The sequence below is a fragment of the Sebastes umbrosus genome, chromosome 1 (assembly GCF_015220745.1).
Source record: "Sebastes umbrosus isolate fSebUmb1 chromosome 1, fSebUmb1.pri, whole genome shotgun sequence".
NCBI classification, from domain to species: domain Eukaryota; kingdom Metazoa; phylum Chordata; class Actinopteri; order Perciformes; family Sebastidae; genus Sebastes; species Sebastes umbrosus.
The window spans coordinates 1472501-1499999 of NC_051269.1; the positions used below are offsets into that span (position 1 = coordinate 1472501).

A 27499-nucleotide genomic window follows, 5' to 3' on the forward strand; every position below is an offset into this window, starting at 1 on the left:
GACCAGCCTACTTTCACCCCTGATCGTCACAAATACGTTTCTAATCAAAGTCTGCAGAAGTTCACGTAGGGAGGAGGTCGGGGTGGATGTGGGGTCTAACAACAGCAGACTTTCACCAGGAGGCTGCTGTTGGTGCCCCGTGTGAGGCCAGAAGTTAACACTGATTTATCTGTAACTTCTGAACTTCAGTTACAAACCACCATCTTTTACTGAACCTAACTAAGGAGTTTTATTGTCTAAACCTAAGGAAGTAGTTTGCTCTGAAGACGGAAGTTTATCTTGAAAAGACTGTATGCATGTCACGAGTCTAAATTATCACATGTTGCCGGACATTCATAGGAAAACAAACAAAAAAGGAGGAATAACTTTTTCTTGAGATATGCAAACTGTTGTCTGAGGATACGTTGCATAGAGACAAAAGAGGGACGTGTGAGTTAACAAAACAGTTCCTGTTCCCTACCGACAGTCAGCGTTGGTTCCTTTTATTGGGACCATGATCGTCCTCTGACCTTAACCCAGCAGTTATTATTTGAACCATGACAGTGAAGGCCCTCAACCTCAGAGAAGTACTTATTTCAATCGAAACCAGGATCTTTCCCTGACCCTAACCTGAACCGTGCTGATGGAACACACTGATAAATGATGTTGTCCTACTCACATACTGTGGATCTACCTACCTACTGTTGTCTAAGGAGAATTTTAATCTTCATTTTACTCATTTTACAGGGAAAATAACTATATTTCTTGTCTTATAAAGACCCAGCGTGTGTGTGTGTGTGTGTGTGTGTGTGTGTGTGCATGTGCTGTGAAATCAGATTGAGAGTGGAAGGTGCCTTTAGGTTCAGGTTGTTTTGTTGGACCAAGGTCACTGACAGGTTAGCTGGAGTCAGAGAGGGGATGTAAAAATATATTAGTGTTAAACATTTCAGTCTGAAACAGGCCGACGGCTACACACACACACACTCACATACATACACACACACACACGTATAAAATCAGGACAGCGATGAAAGGCAGAGGGGTAAATGTGTGTTGGAGGGTTATGCACCTGTCCAAAGCTATAAATACACACACAGCTGAGCCCATGGGTGTGTGTATGTGTGTGTGTGTGTGTGTCCTTCCTCTCCGGTCGGGGGCGAGATGCTGACCTGGTTTCAACAAAATGACCTCAGGTGGTACAAAAACACATTGACATTCAAACAAATAACAACAACATCTTTTTAGTATGTTTTCCAATGAATGTCCAGCAACACGTGTCAATTTCTGCTCCTGTCTTTTCAAAATAAAACTGCATAGTTAGGTTTAAGGGGTGTACAAAAATATCAAAAAAATCGAATATTGCGATATTATGTTTTGGGATTCTGTATTGATTCTCAAAAACACTGAATCAATTTTTTATTAATAGTTTACATGCAAAGTTTAACTCAGTCAATACTTTATTCCATTTGCAAAGAGAAAGGCCCTCTCACAGTGATGATGGTGGATGTTACAGTGACTGTGATACATGCAGATCCACTGTTCTGACTGCATCAAAAAAAAATACTCAAATTTGATGCATAAGTTTGTGCATTCTTGATACTATGACAGTGTCCCTAAAATTAGATTTAAAAAATCAATATGTATCTCAATATATTGAATGGTAACCCCTGTATCATGATACGTATCGGATCACCAGATTCAATCCAATTTACACACAGTCCAAGAGGTGGCGTAACTTAAGTACAGAAGTTTTTGATAAATAAATCAACTTTGACTTTTTTTATTATTTTTTTTATTATTTTTAGTGTGAAGAGACGTAACAGGTGAGGCAAGACACAAATGTGTGTGTGAGTGTGTGTGTTTGTTTTCACAGTTTGTGTGAAAAAGCAGCCCCGTTCGCATGAAAAGGCGTATGAATGTCACAATAATGCACAAGACGTTTAGCGTGTAATAAGTACGCCTTTCTTGATGTGCACCATGTATCCTGAAGTTCAAGTTTCAAGTTTCAAGATTCAAGTTTATTCGTCACATACACAATTATACAAGTATTAATGCACAGTGAAATGCTTTACAGTGCAACCAACATAAACCAGCCAACAGAAATAATAAACCAACATAACATTACCAGACCCACATAACAGAAGGGCTAACAGTCCAAAAGTGAATGAAGGTGTAGTGCGGGGGTGGGAGGGGATAGCCTGAGGGAGGAAACTCCTCCTCATTCTTTCTGTATTGGCCTCCAGCAGACGATGACTGTGATGTAAACACATCCATGTATAAATGCTACGGTAAGAGTTAGTGACGTAGAATAAGAAGAGAGAAAGACCACTGATGGTGGAGGGTCCAACAAACACAGGATTTTAACCAGGAGACCGTTGTTTGAGACCATTGGTAATCACTGTTTGGTTTTGTACGTTACGTTAGTGACGTTTGTCACGTGTTTTTTGTGGCGTTTGTGACGTGTTTTCCGTAGTTGTTTCCTTACATGTTTTACTTAGTTTACGTACTTATGTTAAACCCAACCATGATGTTTTCCCTTACATTAACTAAGTTGTTTTCTTGCTTGAACCTAACTGGACGTTTGCGTGGCGTACAAATGACACAAAAAGGCAAAAATGCATCCTCACGACACGCAGAATGTCCGTCTGTGTGTGTGTGTGTGTGTGTGTGTGTGTGTGTGTGTGTGTGTGTGTGTGTTGGTTATGGGGCCAGAGACAGAAAAAAAATAAAAATTAAAAAGTAAATAAAAAAATTAAGTCAAAAAGGGGTGCATGGAGGGAGAAAGGGAGAGAGAGAGAGGGAGAGAGGGAGAGAGAGAGAGAGGGAGAGAGAGAGGGAGAGAGGGAGGAAAGAAGAAAACAATTTGGCAAATTTCTTTTATTTTTTTTCCTTTTTTATTTATTTATTTTTTGTTCAAATAAATCAACGTTGACTTCTGGTTTCACACGTGGCATGAACAACGGCCTCCCCCCTACACACCGTTCACCTCTCTCTATACTTCCTGGTTCATGATTACGTGGATTATATACACAATATCAATATCACAAAGAAAAAGTGAAATTAGTGTCTACTGTATGTACATGAATCAATACATTAAATGTTGTGTCTATTTCACAAACTGGTGTGCGACTGGAGTGGTGTGTGTGTGAGAGGGATTGGGATCAGGCCGAATTCACACTGCACAATTTTTTAATTCAAATTTGAATTGAAATGTTAACGACCTCTTCGACCTCTACTGTTACTCAGTGATCTCACTAGAACGCGTTCACGAACTCTGTTACTGGAGGAAGAACAAAGGACACCCAGACGTTGAATCATCATCACACAGTTCATACTGGAGCCCCTCATTAGCATAAAGTAGACCTGACCTCTACTTTATGCTAATGAGGAAAGGCCAGTGGACACTCAGCGGAGGGTATCAGCCTCACCAGAACCGGTCCAAACGGGACATCAGTCCATCCAGCTGGAGAATAATGCTGACTTAGCATAATGAGCACCTCCAGTAAATAACCTCTCTCTGTGGATGTCACTTCCTCTCAATAAGCTCAAGTGTAGGCCAAACAGTCTGTGGCATCCGCGACCTAAAGCGTAGCTAAGAGGAGCTTTTAGCGTTCAAGCTAATTTAAATGAAGTATTAGGCCCACTGGGTGCAGAGTGAAGGGCCACTCCAACCTACACATTCCTCTTATGAATATTTACATGGATTAAACTGGCTGTGGCTGCAGAGGGGGGATGATGGAGAGCAGCTGAGCAGTGTGTTAGCAGGGCTACCGTGTGTGTGTGTGTGTGTGTGTGTGTGTGTGTGTGTGTGTGTGTGTGTGTGTGTGTGTGTGTGTGTGTGTGTGCGTGTGTGTGTTGAGAGATACTGTAAACACTTCAAACCGTTGACTTTTGACACTTTGTCATCTTGTGTGTGTATGTGAGTATTTTTGTGTACACGTGGGTGGTTGTTTTAATGCTAATTTAAAGCCAGCATTAATAGAAGCCTTTATAGGGATGAGGAAGAGTTAACAGAGGAAGCTTAAGATAAATTATGGGATGGACTCACAGCAGAGTATAGAAATAAAGACAGCCGATAGATGGCGCTGCGGTAGCGCTGCCGTCATTTTGGACTGAAAACACCAATGAGTCTGTGTCCATGGATGTGTAAAGAGACGTCTGTAAGTCAGAGGATTTATTTATGTATGCATTTATTAATTCATTTATTTGACAGGGACAGTACATGTTGTTAAACTCAATTAAAGTGCCACCGATGTAATGTATTTAGGACTTCTAGCTGTAGTTAATTTGCAGACCATGTCGCCGGTTCGGCTTTAAAGAAAAAAATAAAATTACATAATACCACATCATACATTACAATCAATTTGCATATGTATGTTCCCTATCAGTAATCAGTGATCACAGGTTGGGTTTAGTTTCAGCCAGCGTTTCACCTTTTCATTAAACGTTTTCAGGTCAAGTTGTATTTTTATTTCTGTTGGTACGGCGGTCCAGAAATGTTTTCCTTTTACTGAAACAGATGAATAGCTGAAGGTGTTTTTGTGCTGTTTCTACTCTTTTTGAGGTAAATCAACTTCCCCCTTAAATATCCCTCATTTAAATCATGATGTCCTAAAAGTAGTAAAATGAATTAACAGCTGAATCCAGAGTTATTTTCCTCGCCATAATGAACGGTCATCAGACCCACGGGACCGCACCGCCCTGCACGCTCATATGACATATCTGGTTCTGCCAGCTTCCTGCTAGCTGTATGCGTCTGTAATAATGGATATATCGGCTGTAATTCATCACTTTTATTATCTTTTAATACACCCATGGGCTGTATACTGTCAGCCTGTACCGTGGTGGATGTATTAACGTCTCTGTTCCCAAACAACCGGCTATCGGCCAGTAGCTAGTAACGCTAGTAGCTAGTAGTGCTAGTAGCTAGTAGTGCTAGTAGCTAGTAGTGCTAGTAGCACGACATCAACAGAATTTAATGGAGTTGTTTATTTACTAACACGCAGGACAAAAGACCAGGACACAACCTCTCCTACATCCATGGTCTGTGGTCTATTGGACCCTCTTCTACATCCATGGTCTGTAGTCTAATGGACCCTCTTCTACATCCATGGTCTGTGGTCTATTAGAGCCTCTTCTACATCCATGGTCTGTGGTTTATTGGACCCTCTTCTACATCCATGGTCTGTAGTCTATTGGACCCTCTTCTACATCCGTGGTCTGTGGTCTATTAGACCCTATCTATCTCCATGGTCCGTGGTCTATTGGACCCTCTTCTACATCCATGGTCTACGGTCTATTTGAACCTCTTCTACATCCATGGTCTGTGGTCTATTGGATCCTCTTCTACATCCATGGTCTGTGGTCTACTGGACCCTCTTCTACATCCATGGTCTGTGGTCTATTGGACCCTCTTCTACATCCATGGTCTGTAGTCTATTGGACCCTCTTCTACATCCATGGTCTGTGGTCTATTGAACCCTCTTTACATCCATGGTCTGTGGTCTATTGGACCCTCTTCTACATCCATGGTCTGTGGTCTATTGGACCCTCTTTACATCCATGGTCTGTGGTCTATTGGACCCTCTTCTACATCCATGGTCTGTTGTCTATTGGACCCTCTTCTACATCCATGGTCTGTGGTCTATTGGACCCTCTTCCACATCCATGGTCTGTGGTCTATTGGACCCTCTTTACATCCATGGTCTGTGGTCTATTGGACCCTCTTCTACATCCATGGTCTGTGGTCTATTGGACCCTCTTTACATCCATGGTCTGTGGTCTATTGGACCCTCTTCTACATCCATGGTCTGTTGTCTATTGGAGCCTCTTCTACATCCATGGTATGTGGTCTATTGGACCCTCTTTTACATCCATGGTCTGTGGTCTATTGGACCCTCTTTTACATCCATGGTCTGTAGCATAGCTCTGCTGCTGGGAGCTGATGTCGTAATGGAACAAACTATTGACTTTCACTTCTCAAACTATTGACTTCATTCTGTTACCTGATCTCAAACCGTACTGTTTCAGCCATCGCATTGTGGGTAATTTAGGCATATGGATGTGTGGAACAATAAAAGACGATATCTCTGGTTCTGCTGCCTTCACTGATTTTGATCCTCTTTTCTTTGAAACGGTCTGTTGTGTTTTACAGGAGTGCAACGCTACATCTGTGGAGTACTCTCTCACTGCAAACTGATGTGTTGGAGAATAAAGTCATAGGCTAATGGTGAAATACTAACCAGAGTGGTTAAGCGGTAGTCACCTTCAGTCCAAAATGGCAGAAGCGTAGCTCTGCTGCTGGGCGTTGACGTTGCAATGGAATGAACGAATAACTTTCACTTCTTAGCGATATACGTTGTTTGCTTCCAGTCAGTACTGTGGCCTTCAGTTAAATGTTAGAATTACAGAAGTGGCTTTAAAGATTGAAGGATAAAGATCTAGACGATATGAATGTCTCTAAATGAGCCAATAATCTGCTGATGTGGAGGGGAGGTAACACCTTGATAAACGGATAATGAGCTCAGCTCTATCTTCCCCAGCTTTCTTTTTAATTTGTTCAATAAATAATTATCATAAAATAAAAATGAGTCCATTTCTATGGCGAGCTGCTCTGAGTTGATGAATGCTTCTGACTCAGCGTCGTAAAAAAACATAAAACTCATCAAAGTTGCCAGAAGAAGATGATGAGCTCCTGTAGAGAGCCCGTCCTGCATCTTCACTGCTGCTCACTTCTGATTACTGAGGCAAGAACAGACGCTCAGGGCTGTAAAACATGTTCACACACACACAGATACACACACACACACACACACACACACACACACACACGCAAACACACACACACACACAAACAAACACACACACACTCTGATGTAACTCCTGTGTGTGTGTGTGTGTGTGTGTGTGTTTGTGTGTGTATGTGCATGTGTTTTACATAACACATATACAGTATGTGCATATTTCATTGTAGTGTGTGTGTAATAGAGAGAGAGAGCAGTGCTGTTGGCAGTAAAAACACATTCTTCTTCTTCTTCTTCTTCTTCTTCTTCTTCTTCTTCTTCTTGGTCAGCTCTGGGGATTCAGTGGTGATAAATAAGTGCTGCTAGCACTTATTCCCATGTGTGTCTGTGTGTTTCTGTTTACACACACACAGATGCTTGAAAACACAATAATACACACTAACTGATCTCAGAACTGAGGCTGCGTCCACACCTCCAAACCTGAACAAGATCAGACGTTGGTTAATGATTAAATCCTTTTACATCGTGGCTACGAGTGGGCGACTACTTTCCTTCACACTGTTGTTCACACTGAGGCAGCACATGAACCTCCGATGCATTTCTGCAACATGTGAGTGGACAAATATGCTGCTTTATGCAAATTTATGCATATCTTTATTATGTAAATCAATGAAAAATACAAAACAATGACAGATATTGTCCAGAAACCCTCACAGCTACTGCATTTAGCATAAAACAATATGCTCCAATCATAACATGGCAAACTGCAGCCCAACAGACAACAACAGCTGTCAGTGTGTCAGTGTGCTGACTTGACTATGACTTGCCCCAAACTGCATGTGATTATCATAAAGTGGGCATGTCTGTAAAGGGGAGACTCGTGGGTAACCATAGAACCCATTTACATTCACTGATCTGGAGGTCAGAGGTTAAGGGACACCTTTGGAAATGGACATGACAGTTTTTCCTCGCCAACATTTAGTGTAAGTTTAGAGCGTTATTTACCCTCCTTAAAACTGAGCTGCTACAACCTAAAGATCACAAGTTGCGTTCATGTGTTAAAGAGATTAGTGGCATTCAAATTAATTTGGGTTCACACTTTGTTATCATGTTAACTTTGACTGCCCTAATAATAATAATAATAATAATAATAATAATAATAATAATAATAATAATAATAATAATAAAATAATAAAAATAATAAAAATAATAATAATAATAATAAAAATAAATACATAATAATAATAATATATTATTACTCCGTGTCTAAGTCATTAATGGATATTTCTCAAACTATTGTTTTTTAACACTGTCAAAATGACAATAAAATATGTATTCCTATAATAATTTGATAGGGTTGCTGGAAATCTGTTATATATTTTTTATTCACATTCTGCTGAATGCGAGTGAAAGCGTGTAACGTGTGTTTCCTGTCTCTTACTCTCTCATGTAAAACCACTGAATTATATTAGCTTATTACACGGTGTTGTTGAATACTCGATTCTGATTGGTCAATCATGGCATTCTGCGGTCTGTTATTTCTTTATAACAGCTACTACTACTAACTACTAACTACTAACTACTAACTACCAACTGCTAACTACCAACTGCTACGTATAACAGACCGTTGCTATGTATAACAGACCGTAGCTACGTATAACGGACCGTTGCTATGTATAACAGACTGTTGCTATGTATAGCAGACCGTTGCTACGTATAACAGACCGTTGCTATGTATAAAAGACTGATGCTATGTATAGCACACTGTTGCTACCTATAACAGACCGTTGCTACGTATAACAGACCGTTGCTACGTATAACAGACCGTTGCTATGCATAGCAGACCGTTGCTATCTATAACAGACCATTGCTACGTATAACTGACCGTTGCTATGTATAACAGACCGTTGCTATGCATAGCAGACCGTTGCTATCTATAACAGACCATTGCTATGTATAACTGACCGTTGCTATGTATAACAGACCGTTGCTATGCATAGCAGACCGTTGCTATCTATAACAGACCATTTCTATGTATAACAGACCGTTGCTATGGGCACAGCTCTGATGTCAGACACTGGAGGACCGTTTTTGTGTCAAAATACTAATTTCTTCAGTAAGTAGCCGTGATAATGTACAGCTAGCGGGTTATTATTTTGAAAGAAACCCCGTCAGGGCAATACCCCCCCCTGGCCCGAAGCGTTTTTATTAGTAACAGTGATAGTGATATCTATTATTTATTAGTAATAGTGATAATGTTAGCTACAGACTAGTTGTAACAGCAGTATTAATATCTGCTGCTTTTCTCTCCTTGAGTTTCTGTTTGTGGGATCTGAACCAACTCTGTGTTTCTCAGGGTGTTAATGAGAGCACTGAGATCCTACCTGTGTGTGTGTGTGTGTGTGTGTGTGTGTGTGTAGCTGGTTATTAGTGCAGGGCTCTCTGCTCTGACAGCAGCAGTGTAATCCTGAGCTGGATTAGCATGCCAATAGCGACAGGACCTCATCAGGAACCCCACAGAACCTACCCCTGTGTGTGTGCGTGTGTGTGTGTGTGTGTGATGAGTCATGTTGTGGCTCAGACCCTCTCTAACACTAAGTCTAAGTCTAGAGTTTGTATGTCTAAGAGGCTGATGGTTGTGATATACATGTGACTGTTGACTGTCCAGCAGCTGAACGACGCTGTCGCTCTCAGAGTTCACTGTGATCCAACATGGTGGACGGTGTGGATGCCTTGGTGTGACTTAAACCTGCAGTAGGCAGAATATTTCTGGCATCGTTGGGCTAAAATTCCATAATAACCTTTCACCATATTGTAATTCAAGTGTTCTGAGAGAAAACAAGACTTCTCATAGCTCTGTTTTCAGACTTTAGATAATCTAGCCTGTGACGGGAGACTTTGACCAATCACAGGTCATTTCAGAGAGAGAGAGTGTTCCTATTGGCTGTGCTCCGGCTGGTGGGCGGTGCTTGGCATTTCCTCAACTGATCTCAACATTGCTCACAAACTTTCTCATTTTACAGCTAAACAGTACACTATAAGATGATTCTGAGAACATCTGAGGACAGAAATAGGCATTACAGTAACAGAATATTGATTCATATCGGATCAGCGCTGCCTAGTTTGACCGTTTGATCAGAGTTGGTGAGTGATTGACAGCTGCTCAGAGACGGCAGACTCCAGATCAGCTCCGATTGGACTGTGAAATCTTTCCGATCCAATTCAGATTACCTGTCTCATGCACTACTGTCAGGACATAGTGACCGTTTTATATAACTAACTTTCTGAATGATATTTGCTCCATTTCTTCCCACTGCTGCTTTAAATAGACTTCAAAACCAGGATAACCTGGTTCTCCTTGTGGGCTGAGCTGGTTTTTACTCCACATTAAACAGGGCCAGCCTGGTTCAGACTGAGTCCAGCTCCTGGGCCAGTCAGCTGGCCTGCTTCCTGAAACAGACCAGGTTCCACTGGGAGGTCAAACTGTGTTAGACTGGTTTCCATGCAGGTAAACTCCTGTGTTCCTCTATATACACTTCAATGTGTGAATCTGGGAAGCAGGATGTAATCTCAGCAGCTCCAGGGAGCCATCTGTACTTCTCACTTATTCTCCTCTAATTTACTATGACTGGTTGCTGCAACACAAGAAACGTGAGCGTGAGAGTAAGTGTTCATATGTGAGTGTGTGTGTGTGTGTGTGTGTGTGTGTGTGTGTGAGTGTCAGACAGTCTCTTTGTCAGTCCAATCTCTCTACTTCCTCTCTGCCCAAACCAATAGATCCAGTTAACTACAGACGAGTGTTCAGGCATCAGTGTGCGTCTGTGTGATCATTGTGTGTTTGTTCATGTAGTGTTTGTGGTCATGATGCTTGAATTGTGCGTGTGTGTGTGTGTGTGTGTGTGATGGCCAGTGAAAGTGATCGGTGGCGACGTTTTTTGTCTTCCATGCAGAACTAAAGGTTATGAGGCACCTCCCCTATTGATTTATGTAGCAGACAATTAAACTCACAATAGACCCTTCAGGAAAACACACACACACACACACACATACACACACACACACACACACACACACACACACACACGCACACACACTGGTAGTGAGAGAAGGAGATTTCAGGGAACAATCACACCAGGATGTTCTCATCCACCGTTCATAGCTACACCAACTAACAGCAATGAACTGTAATTCATTTCCAACAGAATCTATTTGTGTGTAATCCACGTCATCATGAATCAGGAAGTATAGAGAGCGGTGAACGGCATGTAGCGAGGGGGTCGGGGTCATGGATGTAGTAAGAGAACTGGATCCAGCGTTGGAGGCGGGTCTTTGTTCATTCCTATGAGACTGTTTCAGTGGAGCATGAAGCCTAAATGGCTCCACTTCCGTCCGGAAAAGTACCTGGATCTTGGGCACATGGAACATGTGCAGTAGCGTCCGCTCGGTCACATGAATTTACTGCCTTTTTACTAACATGTTTTTGCACTATGGAACTGTGATGCTGGAAACTTGAATTTCCCTCGGGATTAATAAAGTTACTATCTATCTATCTATCTATCTATCTATCTATCTATCTATCTATCTATGACTCGGTCACGGGGTCCCAACGTCACGCCGTCGTCACGGCATGTGTTCCAGCCTCGGTCTGGGTCTCATTCATATGAACGTAGGAAGGGAAATAACTCTGGATTCAGCTATTAGTGAGTTTTACAACTTTTACGACCTAACAATTTAAATAAGGACTATTAGAGTGTTCATACTGGGAAGTTGATTCACCTCAAAATAAATGATCCATTGAGATACAGACTTCTCTTTCCCAATGTTAGTCAATAGGAAGAAGTCTTTTGCGGCCCAATGGCATCACGTGACGGACACGGAAGTTGCAATACCGTCGTTTGGCCAACAACCGACAATCGACAACCGGTGCATTTCCTGGGGGCTTCGTCGGGGTGGATGGGTGGGTCTAAAAACAGTAGACTTTCACCAGGAGACCGCTGTTGGTGCCCCATGTGAAGCCAGAATTCAACGTTGATTTATTTGTCACGTAACTTCTGTACTTCAGTTACAGCACTTCTGGAGTTATTTTAACCATTGTTTCCTAAACCTAAGTAAGGAATTTTGTTGCCTAAACCTAAAGTAGTTTCCTATGAAGACAGAAGTTTATTTTAAAAAGACTGTATTCATGTAACGAGTGTAAAAAGAAAGGAGGAATAACTTTTTCGTAAGATATCATACAAACCGTCTGAGGATAAGTTGATCTCACACACAACTGAACTGTTGTTCAGCCAGGCTAACCGGAAGTCCTTCCTCAGCTCCTCCTACATCCAGAAGAAAAATAAAATCCGTCAACAGAGAGACATGTCTGTGACAGAGTTGGACTATTAGATGGAGGATGGATCACTTATTGTAAAAACAGTGATGATTAGAGACATTTTAGAGGATGCTTCTTCTTCTGTGGATTTTAGTCTGTATGATCATTTGGCATTAAGCTATAGAACAGACCAGCATGGCTTTATGGCTCCAAGCTATACACCAGGCCAGCATGGCTTTATGGCTCCAAGCTATAGACCAGACCAGCATGGCTTTATGGCTCCAAGCTATAGACCAGACCAGCATGGTCTTTATGGCTCCAAGCTATAGACCAAACCAGATTGTTTTATATGGCTCCAGGCTCTAGATCAGACCAGCATGGTCTTTATGGCTCCAAGCTATAGACCAGACCAGCATGGCTTCATCTCCGAGGCTGCGCTTCCTTTTGGGGGAAAGAAACTTGCCGTCACAGGAGAGGAAATGATGAAAAGCTGTTGTGTAGCGGGTGAATGAGGCTTTCACACAGAGATCTGAGGCTCATACGATACGTGAATATTCACTGTCAGTGTGGTAAATGACTAAATAATGCTGGTGACAGTGACTAGCATGGCTAGCAGTGATAGTAATTCCCTTTAGTGACCGCTCCATATGGAATATGTACAGAGGTCATTGGGTATTCATGCATTGAGAGCTGTTTATTGTGTGTGAGCTCCCATCTGGTCAGAGTTACTCTGTAACACACACTGCAGGCAACCTGGCCTTCATCCAGTAACACTCACAAACATGCAGATGCCCTGAATATACCCACTAGCACACACAACACATCCTCCAATGAAACTCTTATTGTCTATCTCATGTTAAGACTCTCGCCCCCCCGAGGCAGCAGCAGCAGCCATTAAAGCCTTTCATGTCAGCCAGAGCTAACACAGTGAGACAGGACCCATCGAGTCCTGAACCAGAGGGAGGCCCCCCGAGGCAGCAGCGCCTCTAAACACTCTGTTTACTGCTCACTTAGATAACATCACTGATCCTCACTGTGTGTGTGTGTGTGTGTGTGTGTGTGTGTGTGTGTGTGTGTGCACAGCAGAACAGTTTCTATTTCAGAGGTAACCGACTACATTTACTGAACTGTACTAGAGTAGTAATACTAGTCAGCCCGTTCATACAAAAAGGCATATAAATGCCACGATAATGCACAAGGCGTTTAGCGTGCAATAAGTACGCCTCTTGATTTCCACGTGTCTTGTGTACGCCATGTATCCTGAACTGACTGTGATGTAAACACATCCACGTATAAATGCTGCGGTAAGAGTTTGTGACGTAGAATAACAAGAAAGAAAGACCACTGATGGTGGGAGGGTCCAACAAACACAGGACTTTAACCAGGAGGCCATTGGTGATCCCTGTTTGGTTTTGTACGTTACGTTAGTGATGTTTGTCACATGTTTTTTTTTATAATTTTTTTAATTGGAAGAACATTGCAAGGCATGTCAATGACAGAGCAAATAAGTAGTCTTCTATTTTTCATCCATTTTTCCCCCACACCCCCGACAATAAAGGAAATAACCAATATAACACTAATAGTTACGAGACTTAAGGCAGCAATGACACAAAAATTAGAAACACACTAAACACATGAAATAATAAAACAAATGCAATATTCACATACACCCACACAAAAAACATAAATAAAATAAAAAGAGATTAAAAAAATAACGTCAATCCAAAAAAACAAATAAGGAGGCTCAGTCATCACAGCTATGCAAGAAGATCAGAGATTCATTATGGTTTAGAAGAGGTTTCCAAGTCTTTTCAAAAGAATTGAGGGAACCCTTAAAGTGAAATCTAAGTTTCTCCAAACCAACGGACAGTAACGTATCTTTCACCCACCTATTGTGAGTCGGAGGTAGAACATGTTTCCATTTAAACAGAATAAGTCGCCTTGCCAACAAGGTAGTAAAGGCGAGAACATGTTGCATGTCTTTAGAAATATTGGGCTGAAGGGGCACTCCGAACAAAGCCAAGAAAGGGCCGGGGGGATAACAGCAGTATTATATGCTACGTTAAGTGTGTTGAAGATCTTTGACCAAAATGTATAGACCTTCGGGCAGTACTAGAACATGTGAGTGTGGTCTGCTGGAGATTGCTGGCACCATTTACAAGAGTCTATTAAATTGGAATACATCTTAGATAGCCGTGCATATAATGGACTCAGTGCACGATCTTACATTGTAAGAGACCATGCCTAGCACAGATGGAGGAAGAGTGGACTAATCGGAAAATATGTTGCCACTGATCATCCGGCAATACAGAACCCAATTCCTGCTCCCAATAATCTTTAGGGCTCGTTTGTCACGTGTTTTGTGAGCCAGCCAGTGAAGCCGATAAGTACAAGAAAATTAATTTTATTATGAGACCAACTTTCATCCTTACGGTGTCCAGCTCAGTGACATCTTAGTCACAGTTCTTTAATAAACTAATCTGACGAATACATGTCAAAATACCTGACTTTTAACTCTCAAATATCAGTTATGCTTCAAAGTTCTGGTTGTTTTTGCATAATATATACTTCTGTTTTATGATATTAACGGTCTTTTTTTTATTTTTTATAAGGCAATGGTTATGGTTATGGTTATGGTTAGTTTCCAGTCAATGCAATGTCCTCAGAAGTGACCTGAGTAAATGTGTGTGTGTGTCTCTTAGTTAACTCATATTAAATCCACTGTCAGCTAACAGACAGGAGCCTTAAATATCCACATTAAGTCATTTAAAAACATATGGCAACATATCACACACACACACACACACACACACACACACACACATGCCCTGCGGCACACAAACTCACTGGCTAAATACTAAATGCCATTACTGCCGCCCTAGTAAGCCTGCTGGATAATAAGAGGTTTGTTAATGTAACACACAGCTAGGGCAGATGTGTTTGAGGTTTGTGTGTGTGTGTGTGTGATAAAGCAGCCTGTTCACATGAAAAGGCGTATAAATGTCACGATAATGTATAAGGCGTTTAGCGTGCAATAAGTCATCTTTCTTGATTTCCATGTGTCTTGTGTACGCCATGTATCCTGAACTGACTGTGATGTAAACACATCCAAGTGTAAATTCTACGGTAAGAGTTAGTGAAGTAGAATAAGAAGAGAGAAAGACCACTGATGGTGGAGGGTCCAACAAACACAGGACTTTAACCAGGAGACCATTGTTGTTTGGTTTTGTACGTTACGTTAGTTGCGTTTGTCATGTTTTTTTCGTTGATGTTTGTGACGTGTTTTCCGTAGTTGTTTCCGTGAGTGTTTAACTTAGTTTACGTACTTATTTTAAAACCAACCATGATGTTTTCCCTTACCTTTTCTAAGTGGTTTTCTTGCTTGAACCTAACTGGATGTTTGTGTGGCGTACAAATGACACGTGGAATGTCCGTGTAATGTCGTGGTATTTATATGCCTTGATGAGAAGTCTTTGTAATTTCTCGGTCAGCTATTAATTTTGGACAATAACTGCTGCTGTTTTAATTGAAAAGAGTAAAATGAAGATGAAAACTGTCATTGGGACGATTAAACGTGGAATGACTCGATGAAGCATCAGACGGACTGAACGGCAACAGACTGTTGCTACGTATAACAGAACGTTGCTACGTATAACAGACCGTTGCTACGTATAACAGACCGTTGCTACGTATAACAGCCCGTTGCTACGTATAACAGACCGTTGCTACGTATAACAGACCGTTGCTGTCTTTGCTTTGCGTTAGGGGTTTATTTCACGACACAACGAGCTAGCTGTACATTATCCCTTACTGATCGTGTTAACTTTGGCCACCCTACGCATAAAATAAACAATAAGGGATTTGTGTGTGAACATGTGAATAAATATTGAGTGGTTGTTCTCTTTCTCTGTGTGTGTGTGTGTGTGTGTGTGTGTGTGTGGGCATATCAATATTTTATTATATTGGTTACAGGAATGTTAATTAGCAGAGATGAAGGGATTCTGCTTGTTTTGGTGTCACACTAATACATGCACGCACATACACATTACACATTAACATGCATATATGCACTCACCCACACCCAAACACACGCACACACAGTGAGCAGTGTTATATGTTTATTATGTAAATGTTGTGACTGAACATGTGTGTGTAATGATGTTAGTGTCAGTGAGAGTCAGGGAGGGAGGTGTTGTACTGATTTAAAGAACTAGATCAGGGCATTAACACACACACACACACACACACACACATGGTCTCTGGCTACAGATGTGATATTGAATATTGATGCCTGTTTATAACTCTGTTCTAATGAGATCACTATGATTTCTCTTCATTTCTAATGAGAGCTCTGAACAGTGGGGGGGAGGGGGATAACGGCTCATTATCTCTCTATTGATTAATTTATAACACCTATTATCATATCTTTAAGACAAACTGTGTTTTCCTGGTTTCCACTGCTGGAGGTTGTTTTTCAAACAGACTACTGATAGAGCTTTTTCATTTCATTTCCCAGTTGATGTAAGTGTTGCTTAAAGAGGCATAATCAAAAGTGTACCATACATGTTTCATATTTTAGCGTTCAGGGTGTATAACAGTGTCTGTCCTGAGGGTCTGGGACAGTGACAAGAGGTCCAAAAGAATGATTTTATGTACAGTGTTTCACCATGTTACACATGCAACTCAAGATAAACTGAATAGTTCAGACTCATTTGCTTCATTTGAAACTAATATCAAACACTTCTTTCACCATTTCTATATGATTCATCTGAGATTGTGTTAGATGAAGATGGCCTCGTTACCAGTGTTTCAGAGCATAATGTATGATGTTCAAGTCACAGTGTTGGTAGAACAAGACAAAGCAGCAGAGTCCGCTTATTATCAGTGACTTTGGGCTTGTTTCTAAAGTGTAGTTGCTTAGTTGTGCTCCTGTCTCTCTCTCCTCTGTACCAGTCTAGTTGGTCCTGTTGAAGGACCTGCACACAACCCCGATCCCTCCCGATTGCTCACCGCCACCACTCAGAGGGTTGTTGCGAGACAAATCTTGGCAGGGTTGATGGAGTTTATCTAACAATGCCAGTGGGCGAAATCAGTCAAAAAGTAAGACAAAGACTGAAAAAAGAGAGTGGACTTAAAGATTGGATTGGCCCTCCAGTAGAGGACGATTCAAAGGCAGTTTGTCGTTTTTATAAGTGTGATATACGAGCACATCATGTTGATCTGGTGAAATGCAAAAATTTAATTAAATGTTCAAATTCTTTAAGTTTACTTAACAAAAGAAAAATAGTTACAAGCTAAAAATGGATGCAAAAGTGAAAAGAAATGCATGCAATCCAAAATAAACTCATCCATATAGTATATGAAGTGATCCGGTGGCTGCCTCTCTCTCATATTGTGGTCTGTAAGGTTGCTGCTTTTGGGCTATTTTCTAGAGACTTGGTCGCTTCTTTCGCTCTCGAGATCTGGCACCACTGGTCTTTATCTGTGCTAGATGTTTTATGACGATGCACAGCGGCGCTTTGAGCTAAATGCTAACTTCAGCATGCTAACATGCTCACAATGACCATGCTAACAGGCCGATGTCAAGGCCTATTGAAGGAAGCCGGGTCACGCGTCATATCTCCGTGGTACAACCAAGCCCCAAGGAACAGCGCCGGTCGTCAATCCCAACTTTCTTAGTGGCCAAACGGCGGTACTAAAACTTCCGTGTCCGTCACGTGATGCCATCAGGCCCAAGAATACTTTTTTAATTTTTTTTTTAGGTGAATCAACTTCCTAGTATGAACACTCTAATAGTCCTTATTCAAAAAAATAAGTTTTTAAAGTTGTAAAACGTACTAACAGCTGAATCCAGAGTTATTTCCCTTCCTCCGCTCATGTGAATGAGACCCGGACCGAGGCTGGAACACAAGCCGTGACAGCGTGACGTTGCGACCCCGTGACCGAGTCATGTGACTGAGTGGATGCTACTGCACATGTTCCATGTGCCCAAGATCCGGGTACTTTTCCAGGCGGAAGTCGAGCCATTTAGGCTTCATGGTCCACTGAGACACTCTCATAGGAATGAACTGGGCCCCGCCTCCAACGCTGGATCCAGTTCCCCTAATACATCCATGGGTACAACACATGCACAGTAAAATTTTGTCTGCACTCGCCCAAATTCAGCCAATCGCAACGCACGACCGCAGCTTCAGTTACACTGCACCTGTGTAATACCTCAAGACCTGTGTCCACCCATGTCCCAGCCTCCTTCCATAGGCCTTGACATCTGCCTGTTAACAGATCGATGTTTAGCAGGTGAATGTTCACCATGCTAACATTTGCTTATAATCACTAAACATGGAGTTCAGCTGAGACTGATGGGAATGGTATTAGTTGTTTTTAGGTATCTGGTTCTAAACTGAATTATTGGACAAACTCACAACAGTTCCTACAGAGCATCCTGAGTGGTCTGAGTGTCGGCACCAAGTTTCAATCTAGCCCAAAGTTGTTGAGATATTTCAGCCCGTTAGCACGAAAAGGTGTATAAATGTCATGATAATGCGCAAGGCGTTTAGTGTGCAATAAGTACGCCTTTCTTGATTTCTGCGTCTTGTGTATGCCATGTATCCTGAACTAACTGTGATATAAACACATCCACGTATAAATGCTACGGTAAGAGTTAGTGACGTAGAATAAGAAGAGAGAAAGACCACCGATGGTGGGAGGGTCCAACAAACACAGGACTTTAACCAGGAGACCGTTGTTTGACACCATTGGTGATCACTGTTTGGTTTTGTACGTCACGTAAGTGACGTGACGTTTCTGACATGTTTTCTATAGTTGTTTACCAACCATGACGTTTTCCCTTACCCTAGCTAAGTGGTTTTCTTGTCTGAACATAACTGCGAACGTTTGCGTGTCGTACACACGAAAAGCCTAAAATGCGTCCTGCTGCATGACACGCAGACTGTCCGTATAATGTTGTGGTATTTATACGCCTTCCTGTGAGACCAGGTTGGATATTTCAGTCCAGACATTGAGGTTTTGTCCCCATAGTGATCAGAATAGTCTTCATTTCCATCTGCTTCAGTGAGTTTCTAGTAGTGTTTAGTGTGTAGTGTGTAGTGTGTAGTGTATAGTCTCATCATGTTCCGGTCGGAGTCAGAGAGACGATCAGTTTTAGTTTGATGAGGTTTAAATGAGACGACAGCAACAAAGAGGCAGATAAAGACAGAAGCAGCATTAAATGATGTCATGAATAAAGCAGTGACGTTCCCCCGTTTCACTGCTTCAAAACACATTAAAATGGTTGTGTGTCAAAGCATATGTCTAATTAGTGTGTGTGTGTGTGTGTGTGTGTGTGTGTGTGTGTGTGCAGTGCTCCGGGCTAGCAGCGAAGGCTAATGTGCTGGAAAATGTGTCTCATCCAGGCCATGAAATAACGATGAGACTCTGTGACTTAATCATGTTGACACATAAAGCTTCCTCTTCATCCAGCCCCCCCTCCCTCTCTCTCCTTTCTTTCTCTCTTTCTTTTTCTTCTCTGATAAACAGAGACAGTGTCTGTCTTCTCCGGCTCTTTCCATTCATGCTGATAACTTCATTAGAATAATATTGTTAAGAACACCAGAGCAGCGTTTTCTAAACTAAAAACTTCATGCAAACTCAAAGCTTCTAAAGTGATTAAAGACATGTAGAATTTAATCAAAGATCTGGTGAATAGCAGCATTTGTAAAGACTTTCATTATATCAAACCCACCTTTAATAGTGTTTATGGACGCCATCAGCCATTCACTGTCTTTGCCCTCTATAACTCCATCTCTGTGGAGTGGTTTTAATGGTACTGCTGGAGTCCGGCTGCATACAGGACACCATGCATGCTGTGTGTGATGTGATAAAGAGCTGCTGGTGTTTGTGTTGACTGTCTTTTTAGTTCAAACGATGTGCAGCTCAGTCTCACAGCAGTTCCTGAAATAGTCACTATATTGAATCTGTCTGAACGTGTTCATAGACACACATTTCCTTCTGTGACGCTCAGCACGACTTTCAACAACGTATTTTTCGTGCGTTTTCCTACGAATGTCCAGCAACACGTGACACACGTGTCAATTTACGCTCCAATCTTTTCAAAATAAAACTCCTTAGTTAGGGTCAGTAAAAGATGGTGGTTTGGGTTAAAATAACTCCAGAAGTGCTGTGGTTTGCAACTGAAGTTCAGAAGTTACAAATAAATCAGCGTTGACTTCTTGCCTCACACGGGGCACCATCAGCGGTCTCCTGGTGACTGTCTGCTGTTGTTAGACCCACCCATCCACCCCGACCTCCTCCCTACACGCCGTTAACTGCTCTCTATACTTCCTGGTTCATGATTACGTGGATTACATACAGATTGATTTTGTGCTGACCATCACGAAAATGTGAAATTCATGTCAATGTACACAAATCAATACATTCAATTTTATGACTATTTGATAAACTGCTGAGCGACTGGGCCGGAATGTGACACAATGAATCCTCTGACGTCCTGTGTGGTTGCTCTTTAAACAGATCCACTAGCCACTTCCTGCCCCGGTGGTCCATGCACTTCATTTACTACAGAAATATTTATTACACCAGTTTCATTTTGAGAGATTCAGTCCACATACTTCTGTGCATGTTCATTATTAGTGGATGTGACAAGTCTGAGGTTCAACCCCTCCTTGTTGAATTTCAAGATGCTGAACCCCCAAACTCCCCGCTCAGTGAACATGTGTGCCATCTGTAGATGTAATGATCTCTTTGTGTCTGTTCTCAGGTGGCTGTACATTTGAGGATTCATACAGCAGCTGTGGGTACAGTGTCTCTCTGGGAACCAACGGATTCACCTGGGAACAAGTGAACTCCTGGGAGAAACCCACCATGGACCCGGCCCTGCCCACTGGTACGATCCTACTCTCTGTCTTTCTCTGTGTTTATGCTCATTATTATTATTATTATTATTATTATTATTATTATTATTATTATTATTATTATTATTATTAATAATAATAATAATAATAATTATAGTCTTCTCTGATCTGGTGGTGTTTAATGATTCATATTCTAATAATAATCTATCTCTCATTAGCAATACTTTAACATTCTTCTGGAATCAGGACATCATATAGCAGGACAAATAAGTTTAGTTTAGTTTATTCCTCCACTGTTAGTTTTGATGTGCTGCATTGATGAGAGGCACTGATATCACTTTATGGTCCAGAACCCTGCAGATGGATGTTCCTGAGAGAAACTCGACTCTAACGCAACTCCTTTCTGACTCTAAACAGTCGCTATATGTTGGTGGAAATTGTTTTGATGTGTCGGGTGTCTCTGCAGGTTGATAGTGATGCACATACTGTATCTATATATACTGGGGAAAAAAAGTTCGGAAACTTGTGTTTGGTGGATTATTTCTCTGTTGTTACAATGCTAATTGGCATTGTATTTTACATCGTTGGAAAGACTGTTTATTGACCTTCACAATGATGTCCAACTTGTAAGGATCATGCATTTGTGAGATGAGCAGCACAGCTGATTATGTGGGTAGCGCCCAAGAAAAATTTGTCAAAATGCTCTGCCAATGGTAAACAGTGTATTCTCCTGTTGGTGTTGACTCTTATTTTGAGTTGTTTGGTGGATTGGACGATTGAACTCTCTATCAGTAACAAGGAACAAACAAGACATATTGGCAATTTAAGACTTTATTCATTTAATACACCGTCAGGAGCCTCAGTAGCGGTGGAACAATCAGCATATCATTCTCCGCGTCGTCTCCATACTTTGACCCTGCCATCCAACTTTGGCAGACAGAACCTGGACTCATCACTGAACATGACATTCCCCCACATGTTCAGGTTCCATTGTCTGTGTTGTCGACACCAGCGCAATGGGCCTGACGGTGAGGGGCAGTCATTGCAGGCTTCCTGGTAGCCTTATGAGAATACATTGTTTACCATTGGCAGAGCATTCTGGCAAATTTTTCTTGGGCGCTACCCACATAATCAGCTGTGCTGCTCATCCCACAAATGAATGATCCTTAAAAGTTGGACATCGTTGTGAAGGTAAATAAACAGGCTTTCCAACGATGTAAAATACAATGACCATTAGCATTGTAACAACAGAGAAATAATCCACCAAACACAAGTTTCCGAACTTTCTTTTCCCAGTTTATATAGATATATAGACATACAGTATCTTTGAAGAGAAGCAGCTGATATTGTTCTCTATTTGAATCAGAAATGACTGAACACTTTATTGATAAAGTTGCAAACATTATATTCAAGTTTGAACGTTTTAAATGCATTAGTAGTAGATGTTAGCATGTTGACATGTTTCCTTCTGTTCATGTGAGTTGTCAGACTGATAGACATCGGTAGACAGATCGTGACCTCAGCTTGGTCGCTCTCTCCGCCTGTCAGACGCCAAATGGCAATCAGACACCCGTCGATCCATCTCTCCCTCTCTCTCTCTCGCCCACTCTCTCACTCTTTCACACTCTCTGTCTCCTGTTCTTCCAGTCATTTCCCCCTCCTCCTCCTCCTTCTTCTTCTTATTTGACTGACATGAGAAACTCTTCTTCCAGTCCTCCTTATTTCTCTCTGTTTCTCTCTCAGACTGAATGTTAATAACGAACTCGTAGACGTAGACAGGAAATGGTCGAGTTGTGATTGTCAAAGATGAAGGAAGGATTGTTGGAACCAGTTCTTCTTTCTCTCTAACCATCATGGTATTATTGATCTTTCACCCCTCCCTTCTTCCCTCTCTCTCCATCATATATTATCTCAGTCATGTCAATTATTGCCCTCATCCATCATCATCATCTCTTCCTGTCACTGTCTGAGAGCCACTCAGTACATCTGATAGGACTGAACGGCCGTGATCTCTCTGTGTATAGTATGTCTCATGTCAGTTATCCGTCTCATCTGTCGGTGCGGCCGTTGGTTGTCGGGGGCGATAGCCGTCACGTCCTTCTCAGCAAAGACGACGTATCGACTGCACGCTGCCCTGACCGCTATAGAAGTCATAAGGCGGGACAGGAACAAATTGTCTGTCAGTGTCTGGTCTGTCTCTGGCTTTTACTCATTTCTGTCATGATGTTTAGTCTGCTGATGAACTCATACTTGACCTGGGATTGTTATATACAATATCAGTACCACGTTGCTTCAGTATAAAGTTATCACTGTCACTTAGAGCCCGCAGCTCTGCTGTTATAGTCGCTCATAAAAACCACAGAGAATAAAAACCAGTCAAAGCTCAGTTCAACTGTCTTTGATGGTATGAATGTGTTTCCCTCGTGATCTCCAGCTGTATGTTCCCTCTATAATGCCACCAGTTTGGCTCCAGCATGTCCATGTATGCAGGAGCTTCCAGACACAGTTATTATCATGTAATCATCCTCCTCGCCTCACCTCTGTAATATTGATGCGTCTGATCCGGTTGTCAGAGCGTGACCTGTCGACAGATCGTAGATGGACTAGATTGGATTGACACCGTCACTCTCTCTCTCCTCACTTCCATTTAGACACCGCTGTCATATTGTCCATAGTCCTGACAGTTTATAGATCTCAGAGTGAGGCATGATGGGATTGCAACGAGCGTTTTAACTTCCTCTCTCATCATCTCTCTATTGACATGGAATAATGTAATCCTCACCCAACACTATTTATAGATGTGACAAGATTGGATGCATTTTTCTCTCTCTCATCATCTACATATAATATTAATAATACTACTACTACTACTACTACTACTAATAATAATAATAATAATAATAATAATAATAATAATAATAATAATAGGGCTGTCAATCGATTAAAATATTTAATCACGATTAATCGACAAATTCATCTCACATTTTTAAAGGGAGATTTGTCAAGTAATTAATAAGTAATAGTATTTAATACTCTTATCAACATGGGAGTGGACAAATATGCTGCTTTATGCAAATGTATGTATATATATATATCATTGTAAATCAATGAACAACACAAAACAATGACAGATATTGTCCAGAAACCCTCACAGGTACTGCATTTAGCATGAAACAATATGCTCCAATCATAACATGGCAAACTGCAGCCCAACAGGCAACAACAGCTGTCAGTGTGTCAGTGTGCTGACTTGACTATGACTTACCCCAAACTGCATGTGATTATCATAAAGTGGGCATGTCTGTAAAGGGGAGACTCGTGGGTACCCATAGAACCCATTTACATTCACTGATCTGGAGGTCAGAGGTCAAGGGACCCCTTTGAAAATGGACATGACAGTTTTTCCTCGCCAACATTTAGTGTAAGTTTGGAGCGTTATTTAACCTCCTTTGTGACCAGCTAGTATGACATGGTTGGTACTGATGGATTCATCATGTTTATAGTTTACTATAATACAAGTAGTAGTAGTAGTTGTAGTAGTAGTAGTAGTAGTAGTAGTAGTACCATGGTTGGTACCGGTGGATTCATCAGGTTCTATAGTTTACTATGATACCAGTAGTAGTAGTAGTAGTAGTAGTAGTAGTAGTAACAGTAGTACCATGGTTGGTACTGGTGGATTCATCAGGTTTTATAATTTACTATGATAGATAGTAGTAGTAGTAGTAGTAGTAGTAGTAGTAGTAGTAGTAGTAGTAGTAGTCTGACATGGTTGGTACCGGTGGATTCATCAGGTTTTATAGTTTACGATGATAGCAGGATCTTCACTCCCACTACAACCTAAAAATCACATATTCTAATACTTTCAAAAGACAACATGTAAACTGAGCCTAAAGAAAATGTAGGAAATGGATTAAGATGAATTCATGCTGACACCGTGGATATTTCGTTTACCATATTATTTCATACTCAAACGTCGGCTGAATGAGACATCACACATGAAAGCATGAGAGTGGATGTTGGATCAACACGCCATGATGATGTGAAACAGAAAACTGATCAGAGAGAGAGAGGGAAGTTAGAGGGAGGAGAGAGAAATGTAATAATACATGAAAAATCACCATGTGTGCAATTCAGCATCATCAGCTCATCAAAGCCTAATCAAAGAAAAGTGTGTGTGTGTGTGTGTGTGTGTGTGTGTGTGTGTGTGTGTGTGTGTGTGTATGTGTGTGTGTGTGTGTGCGTGTGTGTGTGTTTGTGTGTGTGTGTGTGTGTGTGTGCGTGTGTGTGTGTGTGTCTCAAACAGAAAGAGAGACAGCCTATCCCACGCACACATTAAAAAACAAATTCAAACTATGTGATGGACACACTGAGTAAAAAAAATAAATCGATGTTCTTCCATTAAAAAAGACAGAGATATAAGAACAGACAAGACGAGACGAGACGGAGTGAGTCTGAAGAATGCAGACGGAGTTTCAGTGAGATAATGTTTGACAGAAGACGGAGAGATGGCCGATACTCACAAAGAGAGACTTCATACAGTCATGTAAATGGAAAAAGACACAAAGGAAGCAGAGAGACGAGCATCCAGAGAGATAGAGGAGGAGACAGAAATCATCTAATGGAGACAAGGACAGAGACAATGACTCTGACTTACTTTAGTTTCTCTAAAAGGCAGTCTCCTGGACAGACAACTGAAGATAGGTAATATGTGAACAGTTAGTTGTAGTGTTGGTGAAGGTCATTATTATCTAGAGCAACCTGCCAACCTTCCACATTTTACCATTTCCCTCTCCCGGTTTCCTCCCGGGGTCACAATTCTCCCGTATTTCTCTCGATTTATAGCAAATTTTCGCACTTTTTTTTTCCTTTTCATTATCTCAACCTGTTTCTGGAGCTGAACAATGCCTACCGTGGCTCCAGAGTGCCATCATTTTGGTTGCATATGCGACCAAAAATCTATCCTGTAAACATTTTCATTGGGCGCACCGATGAAGGCCGACAGTTGCGTCGCCTCACGTCCCCTTCGTCCCCTTCGTCTTGGTCAAAAAGTTGCACTTGAACACACCACAAAGACGACAGCTGATGGCCAGTTAACACGTACGTTCTGCGCCAGGCGGTAGTCTGTATTCATCAGTCAAACAGGTGAACAGGAAGAGCAACGACGGCGGATATACAAGCTGTTGTTATGATACGTACATGAAACAAAGCGGCGCCTGTTGACATTTTTCACACCACTCTGAGGGTGTTATCATATTAGGTCTGACTGTTTTTTACCGTACCTGAGTACCATTGCCCCCCCCTCCCTCCGCTCAGTTTTCACATTAGTAAAGTTGTTCCGTACCTGAGTACACTCACGCTATCACCCACGTGCATTTGTTTATGTAGAGATCAGCTGTTCTAGAGGCAGAACATTGTAAAACACTTCATTCAAACTGGACAGAAACTAAATAAAACTCACCAACACCATCGTCGTTAGTCTTTCCAACAATCACCAAAGAACTCTGAATATCTGACAACACCTGAGCCAGCGTGCAGACCCTTTACAGCCCTGTATGATGGGACTGGAGGTCACACTGTGATAAACGGCTCGGTGCCTACATGTATCAGTGACTGCTACGCTGGAAATATAACCCAAACGCAAGCAGAGACTTCAGCTGTATTCAAAATAGCACTCACAGCGTCTCACTGGCCAGTTTATTCAGGGACATTACCATATTCCTATAGAGAGCTGCAGGGATGACGTATTATCATCTCCCTGGATCCCTCCACTAACAGGAAGTGATCATCTCCCTGGTTCCCTCCACTAACAGGAAGTGATCATCTCCCTGGTCTCCCATATGTATACAGATATCGGAGGAGACCTTTCACAACTGCTGTCTGACTGCTAACGTTATTCAGTTAATTAGCGGTCCACTTCCGTGTTTTGGTACAGTCGGCTTTCACACCTGATGCAAACCATACCTGAGTACACATGAACTGTACCTGAGTACACATGAACCATACAGTGTACACATGAACCGTACCCGAGTCCACATGAACCGTACCCGAGTACACATGAACAGTACACATGAACCGTACCCGAGTACACATGAACAGTACACATGAACTGTACCCGAGTACACATGAACCGTACACATTTGTGTCCTCTTCACTTTACTCGTCTGCTTGTTTTCCTCACTTCTGTTTCTCTTCTCCTACACTGATTGGTTTAAGCTGAACAGCCAATCAGAGTGATTTCTGTCACTGACGGGCTCCGCCGCCGATTCAACGTGCTGAATCGGCTGAAAATCCTCGGACATGGGCAGACTAGAGCCGACGGTGAGGGACACACAGAGAAAACTAGACAGACGCTCACCGACAGCCAACTGTCATTAAACATGAAAACATGAACAAACAGAGCAGGTGGTCAGATTCACATGTAGCACAGGAAATAATCCTATTAGTGTTTTTATTATTAGTCAAATAGCATTTTAGTCTTGTAGTTGTAACGTTGCTGCTGTAACACAGTGAAGTCCAGCAAGTCTGAGATGTTTTACTGCTCCAGATAGAAAATAAGTACAGGAGGAGGAGATGAAGGGATAAAGGGATGAAGGACT

At 41.7% G+C, this 27499-nt stretch overlaps 1 protein-coding gene across 1 annotated transcript in view; it reads left to right on the top strand.

Annotated features, from left to right (window-relative positions):
• ptprt (protein tyrosine phosphatase receptor type T) overlaps window positions 1–27499 on the top strand; it is a 382622-nt gene that overhangs the window by 43895 nt on the left and 311228 nt on the right. The window contains 1 exon segment of the mRNA XM_037782155.1: window positions 20810–20935. Within this exon segment, the coding sequence (XP_037638083.1) occupies window positions 20810–20935 (126 nt within the window).